At 33.4% G+C, this 18,306-nt stretch overlaps 1 protein-coding gene across 1 annotated transcript in view; it reads right to left on the minus strand.

Moving 5' to 3' along the window:
• INHBA (inhibin subunit beta A) overlaps nt 1–17,793 on the minus strand; it is a 19,463-nt gene extending 1,670 nt beyond the window's left edge. Inside the window, 1 exon segment of the mRNA XM_053713076.1 lies at nt 17,109–17,793. Coding sequence (XP_053569051.1) covers nt 17,109–17,484 — 376 coding nt within the window. The 5' untranslated portion in view covers nt 17,485–17,793.
• Nucleotides 17,794–18,306: the final 513 nt, after the last annotated feature.

Here is an 18,306-nt window from a genome sequence, read left to right on the forward strand (position 1 = left end):
ATAATCTCTAGAGTCAGATCACTGAAATAGTAATTAAGTGACTTATAAAGATCACTCCTGTTCAAATTTCAGATTACAGAAATGTTATAGATTATTATAATATATTTTGTCTGAATCTCCTTTATCCACCACTAAACTCAGCTTAAAGGGACAGTCTATCAAAAAATTGTTATTCTTTAAAAAGATAGATAATCCCTTTATTACCCATTTCCCAGTTTTTGCATAACCAGCACTGCTATTTTAATATACATTTTACCTTTGTGATTACCTTATATCTAAGCATCTTCCCCTTATCTCAGTGCTAAAATTGCATTTCAGTCAATAACGTGTTGCTTCATAAATAACTCCTCGGGATTGAGCACAATGGTATCTATATGGCACGCATAACTAGCATTGTCTGCTGTCAAAAGATGATCAAATTAATTGAGAATAGAGTGCAGCCTGCAGAGGCTTAGAAACAGTCAGAAATGTTTAAAGGGGACACTGTACCCAAAAAAGTGTCTTTCCTGATTCTGATTGAGCATGAAATTTTAAGCATCTTTCTAATTTACATCCTAATATCAAATTTTTCTTCATTCTCTTGGTATCTTTATTTGAAATGCAAGAATGTAAGTTTAGATGCCGCCCATTTTTGGTGAACAACCTGGTTGTCCTTGCTGATTGGTGGGATAAATTCATCCACCAATAAAAAAGTGCTGGTCCAGAGTACTGAAACCAAAAAAAAGCTTAGATGCCTTATTTTTCAAATAATATAAGCAAGAGAACGAAGAAAATATGATAATAGGAGTAAATTAGAAAGTTGCTTAAAATTTCATGCTCATCTGACTCACGAAAGAAAAAATTTGGGTACAGTGTCCCTTTAAGTTTAAAGGTTATAAATTATATTAATATAACAATGTTGGTTGTACAAAGCAGGGTAATGGGTAGTAAAGGTGTTATCTATCCGTTAGACAATTAAACTGTCCACTTAGTCCACTTAGTGTGTCCACTTCAGATTAAAAATTGATACACACTATTAAGGTAATACGGCAAACTAAAAAGTAATACACACTAATATGGAGATCCTGAAAACAAATATATATGACATATGACATTGTTTGTCATAAATCTGGCAGCTTGGGTCTTTAGTTTAAAATCTAGTTGTTTAAATGGGCATAATTTTTTTAAAAATATATATGCTTCAGGAAATGCATCTCTGCATTGTTAAAAAAAGAAAAAAATCTTAATACCAGTATAAATGTTTTTAAATGATTTAAAATTCTCATTTTGTTAGCTAAATTTGCATTGCAGGTCCTGGTACATACCCTTTAAAAAGTCTCAAGTGCTTTTTATCATATCTGCTTTGCTGTGACCAATTAGAAACAATATATAAATTAGCTCCTGCATTAATCAAGCAATCACTGTCCAGCATGTAAGATGGTCAATGTTCTGAATTTCCATCCACCTATCTGTTTAGAAACTACAGTCTTCAATTTTAAATTACAGAAAAGGGTAGCAAAAAATAAATTCTCTATATGTGATCAAGCTTTTTGTTGTAAAATTAGTTGTATGTCCCTTTAAGGTAACATGTTAGGATGTTTTGGAAAATAAGACAATAATACAAAAAGAATAATTTAAAAAAACAAAAACAAAGAACCCATTCATAATTCTCCACAGCACTCATAAAGTATCTTCTTCACTAATAGATGCAGACAAGCTGTCTGGGAACTACAATACATATACCCCTCCTAAAACGTTTAATATTCTGTATAGCATAAAAATAGAACCAATGTTTATAATAACCATTTGGTCCTGAACAAAATGCCAAATGTAATGTTTCTTATTGCGCATAATATTGCTCCAGTTGAAATTCAGTGGATAGATACTGTGCCATTCAAATTCATATATAGCAGGTGTCTTTTACTCAAAGTATTGTGAGCTGAATCATAAAGAATACCACTATATTAAATAGTATGCCTAGAATAAAGACTTAACGCAAATTTAAATTTAAATTCCCCATAGAGGGCTTTATTACAAGTGGATTGCTAACTGTTGCGCCCAAACAAAAAAGGGGTTTATTGCGGCTCTTTGTGCTCGTTGGTAGTAGGGGGCGCGATTATAGGTTGAAAGTAAATGCGTTTACTAGGCAGGTAATTGAGATTTAACACACAATCAGTTTTGTGCGCGAGTAAGGTGTTAGATTTTTTTTCCACTTTTTGCACTCCTTTGATGTCTATGGGTGAATACGTTAATGTGGTCCATGATATTCAAAGTTTTGGCTTTTCGCGCACATCGTGTTAGCGTTTGTGCAAAAACTTTTTACATCCACTTGTAATACGCACAATACCCAACGCATTGAAAAAGCCTCTGTCTAGCAGAGTTAATGCACGAATGGGAGCTATAAGTAGAGCTATAAATAAAGCGCTACTCGTAATCCAGCACATTTATTATTTATTTTTGCATGCTTTCCTGTAATTAAGTACGAAATTTGTAGTGTTTTCACCTCCTCCAGAGTTATTAAAGTGTATTCAGTGGAATGTCGATCCCTAGTACTCCTTCATACTACATTGTGATTGTTGATATGTACAGGATCTTGTTTGTATCTGCCCCTAATATTCCCCAGCAAAAGTAGTACCAGGGTTGCAAAAACAATACATATTTTTCTAACAAATTGAAAATATTAAAGGTTTTGAAATATTTAACTTTGCATGCAGATATTTTGCAATCTAGTAAATAATTGCTGATATATAAATTAAAAAAAGAAATCCCTTTAAATTGTTTTTATGCATTTTATTACATTTGTAGGCTTGAGTGAAGCCCTGTCATTGTATAAAATGTTATTTCACAGTTATGTTCCTAATTTAACATGCTGTGTGCATGATAATTATAGTACAGATACAGAGATGGTAAATGTGCTGTGGAATGATCTCAAGTCACAGAACAGCATAATTTTTGGGATGTTTTACTCCTGTGCAATATACTTGTTTGCATAACCAAGCTGATCGTGAACATCATGGTGAGGGGGAGTCCTCTGATACAAAACTTCATGATCTTGCTGAAGCAGAAATGAGTAATGCTCAGTTCTGCTGGGTTTATTTGATCATCAGCAAATGAAGCTTGTCTTATTCAAACTAGCAAAGCTTATATTGGAAAAAGGCGACAATTTTAAAAGGGGCTGAAATAGGTTTATTACAATGCAAATATATCTGAAATTGTTGGAAAGTTTCACACTTTTTTTTTTTTTTAACAAAGTTACATAAGTATATGAGGTGTTGGCTTGGTGAGAAGAATTTTATAGGCTTGTATTTTGTTCCTGTAGAGGCCTATTTTCCTTTTTTTAATGCATTATGCCAAATGCTGATAATAACTGTGTAACATAAATAGCTATTCTATTGATAGGTTGTAAATGTTTATGGATATCTTATGTAGCTTACTATATTTTATGATATGGCATTACGTCCCTTGATATTTTTTTTATGATAGGCAATTGAAAACTATTTGAATTACAGGAGCATTTGTAAGCTTAAGAGTAGTTTGATATAATAATGTGTCAGAGAAAATAATCTTAGAGAAGTATAGCCCAAAAGAGCCATGTTACATTTTGTTTATATTCCTTTTGGGCTATAAATCTTTAAACCTCCATGGTTCAGACTGATCATGCAATTTTAAGAGACTTTTTAATTCACTTATTTTATTAAATTTACTTTATTTTTTGTTAAAAAACCAAACTAGCTAGGTTAAGGAGCTGAAATGCATTGTTGAGAGCTAGCTGGTGATTTGTGGTTATGCACATATGCCCCTTCTCATTGGTTCACAGATGTTCAGCTAGGTTCTAGTGATATTTAATGTTAAAATGTATAGCATTTTTTTCTTTTTGTGGCTGCTTAATTTAGTGTATAGTTTGTATCTGGAAAACCTAAGAATGGTCTATCTTTCAGCTAATGTGCAGCGATATCTCCATCCCTATATCATTTGCACTACAAATTACACATGCTACAAATGGTTATACACAACCCTACAAAGACAATGCAATTATATATCCCTCAGGAAATACTTAGTTTAGAGAAAAGATATATATTCTGGTACTATGTTTGGTCCAAGTCATATGAAATCTGGTACTACAAACTGAAGTAGATGGCATTTCATAATATATGATTTATACTTCCTTAGCAGTACATGTACTCAGTTATATCACTTGGCCAGAGGGATAGATATATTATCTTGCACAGGTTTAGAGCACTTATTAAAATCCAGGTAGTGGTGAGTACTGTTTAGTGTGTTCATTATGTATCTTGTGTTTGTTTATCATGTGCCAGGGTGTATCATTCAGCATGTTTATCATTATCACAATAATGATAGTGTAGCACTATAATAGTCAGTAATCTTTATCACTGAACTATAATTTAATTAATTAAACCATCAATTACAGAGCATGTTCCTTGGCACTTGCTGACATACGGTCACATGTAGAAAAATACAGGACAAGCGGGCAGAAAAGCTATACAATTAAAAAGCTAGGAATTGTGCTTCATCATAAATCTGTGCGTTGTTGTACACAAAAACATGAGTTGTATTTTCTATTTCTAGTTAAACTGACGTAAATTCTAAAATGGTTTCTTTTGTGATTTAGATAGAGAATACAATTTTTAGCAACTTTCAATTTACATTTATTAGGTGTGGCCATGCAACGAAGTTGCAGGACAACCTATTGTTATTGTCAGATATATTAGTTATTATTTTTTTTATTATTATTATTATTATTATTAATTATTCCGCCACTTATTCAAATTGCTTATAAAAACAACAGCATAACTCTAAAACTCATGAAACTTGGCACTATTCTAAAGATCTATGCTGTGCATAATCCTATGCAAAATAAATCTCATCGGTCATGTGATCTAGCAGCCATATTGCTTTTTGCGACAAATTTCGACAACCGCTTGAAAATCTTCTTCTCCAGAACCGCTTATGTTACAGGCATGTAAAACTTGCTGTGTGTACTGCTGTACTGACCTAGAATAAAGTTTGTTCAAGAGAAGTGATTTAGTCACATGACCTAGCTGCCATTTTGAATTGTGGCAAAATCTTTAAACATCTTCTTCTCTGCAGACCGCTAAGTGGCAATGAAGCGCAATTTTGCACATGTGCTCCTTGCAAGGTCCTCTACCAAGTTTGTTCAAACTGCAAATTTTCCATAATCAACATGGCTGCTACGAGCCATTTGGCCTTTTATCGCTGTTTAATTGCGTAAATTTGCACTTTATGCATTATGTATTATACTATTTAACTATATTACAGGTGTAGCAGACACATGAGTACGCAATAGTCATGACCCCTAAAGGCAATATTGCAGTAAACATTCGCACTGCGCATGCGCCTTCGTGAAATAAAACATTTTGCAAATTTTCATAAAACCTGCAAATTGTAGAGGTCTATAGTGAGGCATTAGTAGTGCAATTTGAAAGCCATACAATGCATAGCTTGGCGGCCATTTTGTTTCGTATGCCTATTTTTAAAAACTATAAAAATCTTCTTCTCCGAAACCGCTTATGGGCACAGACTTGAAATTTTGTTTACAGAGTTATCGTATGACTAACATTCAGATTTGTTCAAGAGAAGTTGAGTAGGTCATGTGGTTTGGCAGCCATTTTGAATTGTTCAAAAACGCTTAACGATATTTTTTAGATTAATAATAAAACAAATACCGTGTTATACAAAAATGCTTTATTTTTGCCATTATTATTGACATATATGGTGAGAATTATTGTGCATATTATGGAGGCTGTATATCATGTGATCTGGCAGCCATTTCGTTTTTTGCGAAAATTTAACAAATCTATTTTCTTTGCAACCTGCTTATTTTAGAACTGTGAAACAGCTGTATAACCTTATATTGTGACCTAGTGTCACATTTGTTCATGTTTGAAAGAGAATTGGTCACAGGCTATGGCAGCCATGTTGGTTTACGTGAAATTTCAAAAATGTGATTTCTTTGCAACTGCTTATGTTAAAGCTGTGAAATTTGCTGTGTAGCTATATATTGTGACTTTGCAGTTCTTGTATGCTTTGCAAAAGTGATGCGCATGGCCACCCCTATCGCTGCTTGCAGCTATATTTATTATTAATTTGTTTCCTGCTATCCTTTGTTCTTGTTTTCCTTTGCTGAAAGGTTTATCTAGGAAAGTTAAGGAGGCAACAAAGAACCTAGGTTTCTAGTGCTGATTGGTGGCTGCATATATAGTACCGATTGTCATTGACTCACCCAGGTGTTCAGTCTAGGAAACAAGTAGTGCATTGCTGCTCCTTCAACAAAGCATACCAAGAGAATTAAATAAATTTGATAATAGAAATAAGACTGGAAAGTTGTTTAAAATTGTATGTTCTACCTAAATCATGAAAGAAATTTTTTGGGGTTTCATGCCCCTTTAAAGTCATTAAAGGGATACTGAACCCAATTTTTTTCTATCATGATTCAGATAGAGCATGACATTTTAATCAACTTTCTAATTTACTCCTGTTATCATATTTTCTCATTCTCTTGGTATCTTTTATTGAAATGCAAGAATGTAAGTTTAAGATGCCGCCCATTTTTGGTGAACAACCGGTTTGTTCTTGCTGATGGGTGGATAAATTCATCCACCAATAAAAAAGGTGCTGTCCAGAGTTCTGAACTAATAAAAAAAGCTTAGATGCCTTCTTTTTCAAATAAAGATAGCAAGAGAAACAAGAAGAATTGATCAAAGGAGTAAATTAAGAAATTTGCTTAAAATTGCATGTTCTATCTGAATCACGCAAGAAAAAAATTGGGTTCAGTGTCCCTTTAAAGAAAGTGTTTTTCTCAACTGTCTAAATAGACATTTAGATTCAGATTTAAACAGATCTAAACAATTTAATGGATTGGTTTTTTAGTCTAATAACCTTTAAGCCTTTCCAATCACTGCTACTGTTTACATGTCAAATAGTGTGTCCCTTTGATGCTTTTGAAAGCATATTCACATTACCTTGCATTAAAGTGACATGAAAGTATTAATTAAACTTTGAAGGGTTCAGAAAGAGAATGAGATTTTTTAAAGACTTTTTAATTTCCTTCTGTTATCAAAATTACTTCGTTTCTTGGTATCCTATGTGGAAAGAGCATACCTAGGGTGCACTACTGAAAACAAGCAGCCGATTGGGTGGCTAAACACTCACCAAATGTGTTTAACTAGCTTCCAGCAGTACATTGATGCTTTAGAGATGACTTTATCTATGCATTTAATCCTTTTGCATAGTCAATCCTATATGCAAGTCATCATGCAAGAATATAATGCTATAACAGATTAAAGTGTTTTCTTTTTTGAAGTTTTATGTTTTTTTTAAAGGGAAAGAATGGTCAAAAAATATGCACATATTCTGTGAGCGCCGTGCACCAGTATTCAGACACCACACCTTCTCAGAGGGTCAGTAGCAGCTTGCATGACACAATTAGAGTCTTCAGAAGTAATAAACTCCAACGCCACCTTCTCTGAGCAAGCATGGTGTTTGAAATACTGGTGCACGGGCCCTCACAGGATATCTACGTATGCTGCTGAAACACAATAATAACTTTTATAGAGAAGCATTTTTCTAATTGAAGTATATTAAAAAAAATGCTTCTATTTCAAATTGAGATTCATTCATGCACATTCAATTTTGTCTTTTCTAATCCCTTTAATGCCTTTTTCTGCTGTTTGCAGTTTTCTAATTCTGCGCATACTTTAGCTTGCTATTACATTAGCAATAAACTGACGTGCAGTTACGCACCTTTGTTTGTGGATATCCTCAAATTTGTGCCAATACATTGCAAATATGACTGTAAATTGCAGTTTTATGAATTATATACGCTCTTTGGTAAATATATCATTAATAAGTCTGCTCAGATCTCATAACAGTGTTATAAAGCTATAATTATTTACTTAGTTAAATTACTAAGCCTTAAATTAGTTTACTACAAAGTATTTATGTAGTAATTTCAATTAATGCAGAAACTATAGAATTAAATTTGTTAGGGGGGATAGCAGAGTTAGATAAAGTACCAGGTATATCTATATCTCATATATTAGATTATAAACCTAATGTATTAATTTCAAGAATTCTTGGAGACAATACCTGTTGTGATTACTGACTGTGAGCAACATACAACAACAGTTAAACTAATTGTAATAGAGAATGCTTTATGTACCAGCTAATGTTAATTTTGCTTGATGAATATAGTTATGAAAATTATGAATAGTTTCTGCATTATACAACAACTAGTTAAACTAATTGTAATAGATAATACAATAAAGTTTAACAAAGAAAAAGCAGTTTTACAATTATTTGAGTAAAGGTTAATTCTGCTGAATCAGAGATTATCTAAGATGTTAAAAACGTTCCATATCATTCATACTTATAATATTTATTGAGTCAACTAGGAACATACACACATACAGTAGCATAGGCTATGAGTTAAAAACACTTAAACTCAATGGATTGCAGATAGCTATCCAATTTTAGAGAGAATAATTGGTATTATAAAGTCCTCTGTCAAGCAAATATTATAGTAAACTAGAGCCCTTACAATACGAGGGCTGTATTAATGTTTAATCTATTATGAGTAAAGACTAGAGGCTGTATTATTTACCACTATGATTTCTAATATATCATTATTGACCACAAGAGTAAGCTGATTAAAAAAACTGAACAGGAGAGACAGAGCTGCTCCTGTCGGACCCCTGACGTGCGTTTCACGAATGCTTCCTCGGAGGGAAGGCGTTCGTGAGAGGAAGCATTCGTGAAACGCACGTCAGGGGTCCCGACAAGATCAGCTCTTTCTCTCTGTTCGTTTTTAATCAGCTTACTCTTGTGTCAATAATGATATATTAGAAATCATAGTGGGTAAATAATACAGCCTCTAGTCTTTACTCATAATAGATTAAACATTAATACAGCCCTCGTATTGTAAGGGCTTAGTTTACTATAATATTTGCTTGACAGAGGACTGTATAATTACCAATTATTCTCTCTAAAATTGGTAGCTATCTGCAATCCATTGAGTTTAAGTGTTTTTAACTCATAGCCTATGCTACTGTATGTGTGTATGTTCCTAGTTGACTCCAATAAATATTATAAGTATGAATGATATGGAACGTTTTTAACATTTAGATAATCTCTGATTCAGCAGAGTTAACCTTTACTCAAATAATTGTGAAACTGCTTTTTCTTTTAAACTTTATTGTATTCTCTATTACAATTAGTTTAACTAGTTGTTGTATAATGCAGAAACTATTCATAATTTTCATAACTAATTCTTCACGCAAAATTAACATTAGCTGGTACATAAAGCATTGATATAAATTCATTTTTCCCCCAAATGAATTCCATCAATCTTAAATAAAATTAATATTTATAATAACAATTTAATTGTTTTTTTTTTTTATTTCATATCACATACACTGGGCCTTATAAAAAAAGGCTATATTATAAAACTTGTGGCTGTGTGGCAGATCAAAGTTTACATAAAGTTATATAGTAGATAGTTTATTTTTACATTCAATATCATCACTACTTTGATTAAATAATAAATACTAAAATGTGGTAATGAACGCTTGTTTTGCATACTTCACGCTTGCAAAATTGGTCGCTATGACATCATAAAAATAAATCTGCATCCCATGATTTCATCGCCTCATGAAAGAGGGTGCACAAGGCATATACTATACCCCAACAGATATGTCTGCAAAATAAATTCATATAAATGAGCTGGTAAAACCTGAGTGACTATTCAGGCACGCACATTTGTAAACAAACCTTCTCATCCTGAGGGGATAGAGAGGAGAATGAGTGACAAGCTCAATACAAACATTAAAAATATGCTTGCAATACTATAAAGAAACAAACTGTGTTTCTCTTAACCCTTTAGCCACCAAATAGGCCTGAACATTCATTACAGCCTTCTTTGGCAAAGCCAAGGATCTAAAAGACCCTTTTTTAGTGGCGGCCCTGTTGTGTATTTTAGGATTAGGCAGATTCTGTTAGTAAGCACATTGTGATTTTGACATTTAAACTCAAGGGCAGGCATTTCATAAGGTGAGAAGTCCACTTTGTGCATGAGGTGCAAACAGTCATATAATCCTAGCCAAGGTCTCCTGAAACAGTTTACGCTCAATAGAAACAGTATTTCCAAAGCTCAGTGTGTATAATAGCAGCAATTTAAAATAAAGCTGTGTTTACCGAATCCATGTAAGAAAACTCTGTTGTAAAACTGGCATCACATATACGCAGTGGTTGTTAAATTATTAGCCTCCCTTCTGTATAGAATTAAAAAATAATCTTAGCATGACACTTGGTTACCTTTTCAATATGCATAACAGCTCTCTTATAAAAATACAAACTATGTCTGAAGATTGCTCATTCCTGCTAGGTGTTGTCACGTTTTGCAGCAGTATGTGTACAGTAGAGAGACTGTAAATAGTATTAAGTATATACTGTTTATTTTCAGCTATTGGGATAGTTAACTTTTACAACTTGTATAATGTTGTTTACAAGAGGTGAGGATATTTGTACTTCAATTCATTTTTCTTTGCTGCTGGTGAATAGTAGACTTTTGGAAGCACTAGTAGTTTACATTTATTAAGGATGTAGTATCTGACTCTTATTTTGATGAGACAATATTTGTAAACTCGTGGGAGCTTTTTCTAGGTGTAAATATTACTGCTATGGTTGGGAAGTCTGTCCATGTTTTCTGTTATAGGCAAATAAATTGTGCTTGTTATAAAAAAAAAAGTTGTAAATGTATCTATTCAATCTCTTTCCTCTCTCTGCCACACACATACTACACACACATAAATACAAACAGACAAACAAACAGACAGACATACGCACATACATAAACACATACACACACACATAAATACAAATACACAAACACGCACATACACAGGCACACATACCCATGTATAAACACACACATATAAATACAGGTAGCCCTCGGTTTACAACGGTTCAATTTGCGTTTCCCAATAGCACTGGTGTCAGGTATTCACAAGACCACTACCGAGTAGACAGTGCGTGTGAAAAAGTAAATGCTTATATTTTGCCAAAATTACTTTTATGAGTGCCTCTGCCCCCTTTATCAGTACTTACTTCCCTTATCAGCACTTACCAGCATTGCTCTGGAGTCTGAAGCACTGTTTTGGACAGCAAACATGTGATGTGCTACGTTACGTGTGATGTCAGCGCACCCTACTGAGCTCATGCTCAACTGCGTTCGGCCAAATGCAAGGCTTGGATTGCTGCATTAACATTTTATGCTCATCTCCTGCTGTCCCTTTAATTCCAGAGCCTTCTTATAGAAATAAGAGACTAAGAAAGAAGTGAAGACTTGCTTCCTGTACACTACAAGTGAATACATTACTGTACAGGTACAGTACAATAGAGTTTTTTCTGTTTCCTTAAAGTGAGAGTAAACTTGAAATTGCAGGGGGGAAAATGTAATACATCTAAAAGGACTTAGTTTGGTGATGCATACTATATTGTGTGGATATTTTATATATCATGCTGTGTAGCATCCATAGCATTTATTTCAAATATTTAAATATAATGCATTATGGTACTTATGTCAGTTTTGAGAGGGGCCTGGAACATAACGCCTTCACTTCCCATTGACTTACATTATATATTGGGGTTCAATTTAAATCAGTTTTTATTTTATGACCATTCCTTCAGGAACACAACCCTAGTGTAAATTAAAGGCTATCTTTACACATACAAACACACATGCATGCATGCATATGTATATATACATACACAAACACATACATGCACATATACACACACATATAAATACACATACATACACACCTATAAATAAATATATACATGCACATATACACACACACACATATCAATAAATATATACATGCACATATACACACACACATATAAATACACATACATATACACACATATATTAAAAAATACATACCTGCACAAACACATACATATATACGCACATATAAATACACATACATACACACACACATATAAATACACATACATACACACACACATATAAATAAATATATACATGCACATATACACACACACATATAAATATACATACATACACACACATATATATAAAAAAAATATATACATACACAAACACATACATGTACATATATACACACACACATATAAATACACATACACAAACACACACACACACACACACACACACACACACACATATATATATATATATATATATATATATATATATATATATATATATATATATAAATAAATACATACATATACAAACACATACATGCCCATACACACACAGTACATAGACACATATAAATACACATACATACACAAACTTGCATACACACATACATGCATATATACACACACATACCATAACACAGAAATACATATAATACAAACATACAAAAACAAATGCATACATGCACATATACACACAGTACACACTTAAGTACATATACATACATACATACATACATACACAAATGCATACATGCACATATACACACACACTAACATAAACACAGTAAACACACAAATGCATATAAATACATACTCAAATGCATACATACACATATACACACACACTCACATACACACAGTACACACAAATACATATAAATACATACACAAATACATACATGCATATATATACACACACACTCACATACACAGTAAAAACACAAATACATATAAATGCATACAAACATACACAAATGCATACATGCACATATACACACACACTCACATACACAGTAAAAACACAAATACATATAAATGCATACAAACATAAACAAATGCATACATGCACATATACACACAGTATACACATAAGTACATATACATACATACATACATACACAAATGCATACATGCACATATACACACACACTCACATACACACAGTAAACACACAAATACATATACAAATGCATACATACACATATACACACACACACTCACATACACACAGTACACACAAATACATATACATACATACATACATACATACATACATACACACATGCATACATGCACATATACACACACACTCACATACACACAGTAAACATACAAATACATATACAAATGCATACATACACATATACACACACACACTCACATACACACAGTACACACAAATACATATAAATACATACATGCATACACAAATACATACATGCACATATACACACACACTCACATACACAGTAAAAACACAAATACATATAAATACATACAAACATACACAAATGCATACATGCACATATACACATACACACAGTACACACACAAATACAAAAACACACAGATTTTCTTAAGATTTATTACCTATACCAACTTATATTGATAAATGACCAAAACATCAGCACAAGATAATGAGTTTTACTTCCTAACTACCAGTCTGTCCAAGATGTTTATGGGCCATAAACTTTCCTTTTGTTCTAAGAAAGAAAACTATTTGCGGCTTTCCAAAACTTGAAAAAAACAAAAACTTCACACTATGTTCCCATCAAAAGAGAACATTTCCTTTGACTTGTATCTTTCCTGTGACCTGCTAAACTCAAACATTTGTGAAGGCAATGATACAAGTTGCTCACTTAAAGCCTAATTTTGTAAATTATTACCCCTTGGGCAACATTTCCCTTTTTTGTTAAAAAACAATCATCCAACAAAATAAAAAGGACCAAAACAAAAAATCTTTTGAGTACTAGAAAATCTAATTGAATGCATTTTAAATAACTGCCATTTAACTAACCAAATTAATAGTGCAAATGGGCTATGTGGTTTGTGTATTCACTTGAATTGTTTATTTTTGTCCTATTCAACCCTATGTTAAATGATTTTAACTGTAATATAATATTTATCTTTTCCTCTGAAGCTAAATGGAAATGTTTCTTTAGATTATTGATTTAACTCCAGGAAAGGACAGTTATCCAATGACAGTAAAAATTAGTGTTGAGAATTCAGTATAATTTAGACTGCAGTGGACAGCGCCCTCTAGTGGTTTTTAAATTAATGTATAAAAAAAACTCAAGCACTAGAATATTTTAAGCAAGGAAATACTCACATTTTAAGCACTAGAATATTTTAAGCAAGGAAATACTCACATTTTAAGCACTAGAATATTTTAAGCAAGGAAATTTGGCCATGTTTAATCAAAAAGTGAAAAAGAGCATCTAAAATCAATCCACAAACAAAATGACATTTAATTAATATTTTGTCACTGCAGTATTCTCTAAAGAAACATTTTCTTACTCCAAAATAGAAAATATATCTTTCACATACAGAATCAGTGACATCAAAAAACTAGGCATTGACAAGTTTAAGCTTTTATTAACAGGGGCTTGAACACATTAAAGTGTATTGTGTGTATTTAATATGTTGGATTTAAATTTGAATAACTATATTTTGTTGCACTTACTGTTAGCAGGTGACTAATATTCTACATTATACAAGAATGTGAGCTTTATTTGACAAAACCATTTATTTTCAAGGCTATGCAGAAGATTATATTCAGTTTGATTCAAGAATATGTTCAAAAAAAAGGAAAGACCCTGAACGACCTGTATCTTCAAAGCAGTTCAAATTCAACTCACGTTGTAAAGAGAGTCTAATCACGAGAGTACTGTGGGATGAAAATCTTTTGCTACCTCGTTGGGTACCAATGAAGCAGCAAATGATTCTCTTAAGCTCTTGACTGCAACATTGATTTTCAATTTTTAAAACCCGGTCTAGTGGAATATCCATTAGTCTTGGTGATTTCACCTGTCCTGAAGTGACTTTAGAAAGTTCTTTTTTTTTTTTTATTATTGTCACTGTACACCCCTATATTGGATACATTTTTGTGAGGAAGCCACCCCTTCTGAAGAATGCTTTTGACTGCTCTGAGCCAACCAAATTAGATCATGTAATATACAGAGCTGTTGTGTGGTGTTGCAGACTAGTCCAGTGTGAGCAGAAGTGACTGACATCATAGCCCAGCTGTGCTGGAGTTATACAGCATGCTTTTAATTGATATTACCAACTTCACTCCTACAATTTAGCAATCTCCAAAACACTTAGGAACTGTAGAAAATGTCTGAGCCTATGCTCTGAAATTCTTTGCTGATAAATAAGTCTCATCAGGTAACATGACTGAAGAAGGTGGCTGACAGGGAATGGAACTTTTAGCAGAAGGAAATCACACTTTACAGCTTAATGACTTAGTAACCAATTGCCCAAAGTTATACATATTAGATGGGTAACAGCCCTCATGGGTTAACAGAGAAGCAGACCTGGGAAGTTATGTGTGTGTAAGGGTGATAATCTTTCACACCAATGGACATACCTTGCCTGGAGCAACTAACTCAAGCACTGCAACATTATAATAAGAATATTATAAACACCAATTAAAGAACTAAATGGAAACTAAGGAATACTCCATTTGTATTGAGCATATGATAAAAAGAAGAAAAAAAAAAGGTCACTAAAACTGATCTGGCCATATGTATTTCTCTGTAATAACAGGTCATTTAAATATTGGCTTTCGTGTATTGATGCCATAGGGATACAATGTATATTTATCTTGTGTAGGAGATTGTAAAACATGCCAAATGAGATCATATTATTAACACAGCAGTTGGGTAATGTAAGCATGTGTATCTGCATATTCATTACAAAGCATTAGCTATTTGTCTTAAATGTGTGGTTGCAAAGCGTTTCAGAAGAGGGAATTGAAGGAGATTTTAAAAATGAGTCATCAGTGAAGTTTTACATTGTGACATTTACGTGTTACCAGAAGTGTTTTAAAGAATAAGCAATAGATTAAGCTTAAACACAAGCTCTCTACAGCTTGAAAACACACACTCAGTGACAGGGACACAGAAAGCAGGAATCTCTGCTTTGTAATCATCCACACGACTTCTGCAAGGCTATTCCTACAGACAGAACATCTGAGTCAACAGGTTTTCAAGACTGGAAAGTCTGAGAGCTGTCTTTAACCCCTTGTCCTCCAGTAAGAGCTGCATTGTATTGTCTAATCATGCCTTGTAGCAGTCTGAGGAAGCCAAGGGGTGAAGTTAATTGTTTATATTCCTGCAGCACACTTTATACAGAATTGCCTTAGAGTTCCTGTACATACTTTGCAAATGTACTAAACACTTGCATTCCTTTCAAACTGGCTCAGCTACATGATACAATGCTATTTCCCTTAGAAATAGCTCTGAAAGATATAACTTACCATTTTATGCAGTAAAATCATTTTTTCAACACAGCCTGTAAAATCTATTACTTTTAAATGGAAGTGGAGAGTGGAGTCAAGAGTATTCATTAGTTTTGAACTGTACTGGTGGAATTCAGATGAGTTTTAAAAGCTCCTTTCAAAGTTGCACAAAAGGTTGGCTAACTACAAGGATTGTTTATACTCCGGCTTCCAGTGAGAGGTGAGAAGTTTGTCTTTGTGAGGACGTTTAATGATCACACTGCTGCTGAGATTACCTAAAACCGCTAGCATTGAGCTGCATGTGCACATTGAGATTGGAATTTCATCTGCTTGCTTTATAATGCAGCTGGAAACTGCTTTAGTTACAAGTGCACAGCATTCTTTAAATTGCATCCAAAAAGTGTTATATAAAAAGCTTCTTTTTTTTGTGCCTTATTTTGTAACTTTTGCACATACCTCAGCTGACACTGCAACATACCTGTCATAACATCACTTTAAATCATCCTATTTCTTTATCTCTTCCTTTTTCTGTTTTGACTCCCCCAGTCAAGTGATGCCATATATTTCTATAGCATAAGCCCTTTATTCTGACATGCAAAGTTTTGTTGTTTTTTGGGGTTTTGCTGAATGCCCCATCCCCCTCACCCTTGTACTCTGAGCTAAAAGATTGCTCAGAGATAGCTCATTCACCATGAATTTAGCAAGTGTAAACAAGCATTCTTATAGCCAAGGTTAACTACATTATTATTAGTAATTCAAGTACTGCTCTGAATTATTATGTTCCCCTTTCCAACATCCAAAAAAAAAAAAAAAAGTATCTGACAGAGTCAATAAAGAATTAATGTTATTCATTTATTAAATTAGTAAGAACACTAACCTGCTTCTGCAAAAGTGATGATTTCTGACGTTTGCTCCAAAATGTCATTCATTGCTGTAATATCGTCCATTTGGACCTGACCATCTTCTCCAACCTTTCCCACATGCAGTCTCTTAATGGCATTTAAAAGGGCTGCTTTGGGCACTGTCTGTGTGATGTTTGGTCTGTCCCTTAAATGCAGCATATTCAATATGTGCTTCTTTACTGCCTCGACCATGTCATTTTGAGAAGTTGGCACATCCTTTTGTAATCTAGAGATGGAACATGATGAGCATTCAGTGACAGAACTGTGTCCCTCAGATCCTGGAGTTGGAGAACTGTTCACTATAATCCAGCAAACAACTAATAAAAATCCTTTCAGTGAATACACAGACATCTTGACACCAAATTAAAAAAAAAAATCCCTCTGAAAGACTTTTATCTTTTTTTTTTTTTTAATTTTCTTCTTTTTTTGTGAGGGGTGATATCCCTTAAAATAATAATTGTTTTTCTTTTTTAAAAAATATCTGGATAAGAACAAAAAAAAAAAAGTTTTGCTGAAAAAGTTTTGGTTTTGCAGTTTCTCTCTCTCTCTGATTCAAATAAGTGCTGAGGGTACTTGTAGCTGCCAGTGAGAACAGCTCTGACTTCTGTCTCAGAATAGAGGAGAGAGAGTAATAAAAGAGACAGACACCGAGGACGGATTGGCCTGAAGTGAGTGAGTGAATGAGAGGGTGGGAGTTTTGTCTACATTATGAGTAAGAACTTGATTAGGGAAGGGGAGGAACAGATTCTGACAGGCTGCTCTCCTTCTGCTTATTTCTCCATAGCACACACCTCTTCAAATATCCCCATGCTCTTGTATTTTACCGCCCCCTCCCTTTTATCTTCTTTCTTTTTTTTTCTTTGTTTCTTTCTCTATCACACTTTTTCTTTTTCTTTTTTCTTTCTTTCTTTCTTTCTTTCTTTCTTTCTTTCTTTCTTTCTTTCTTTCTTTCTTTCTTTCTTTCTTTCTTTCTCTTTTTCTTTCTTTCTTTTTCTTCTTCTCTCACTCTTTCTCTATCATTCTCTCTATACTGATCTCTCTTATTCTCACTCTCGCTCTCTCTTTACTCTCTCTCTCTCTTTCTCTCTCTCTCTCTTTCTCTCTCTCCTTCTCTCTCTCCTCTCTCTCTCTTTCTCTCTTTCTCTCTCTCCTTCTCTCTCTCTCTCTCTTACT

This window comes from Bombina bombina, chromosome 5 (genome assembly GCF_027579735.1).
Source record: "Bombina bombina isolate aBomBom1 chromosome 5, aBomBom1.pri, whole genome shotgun sequence".
NCBI lineage: Eukaryota > Metazoa > Chordata > Amphibia > Anura > Bombinatoridae > Bombina > Bombina bombina.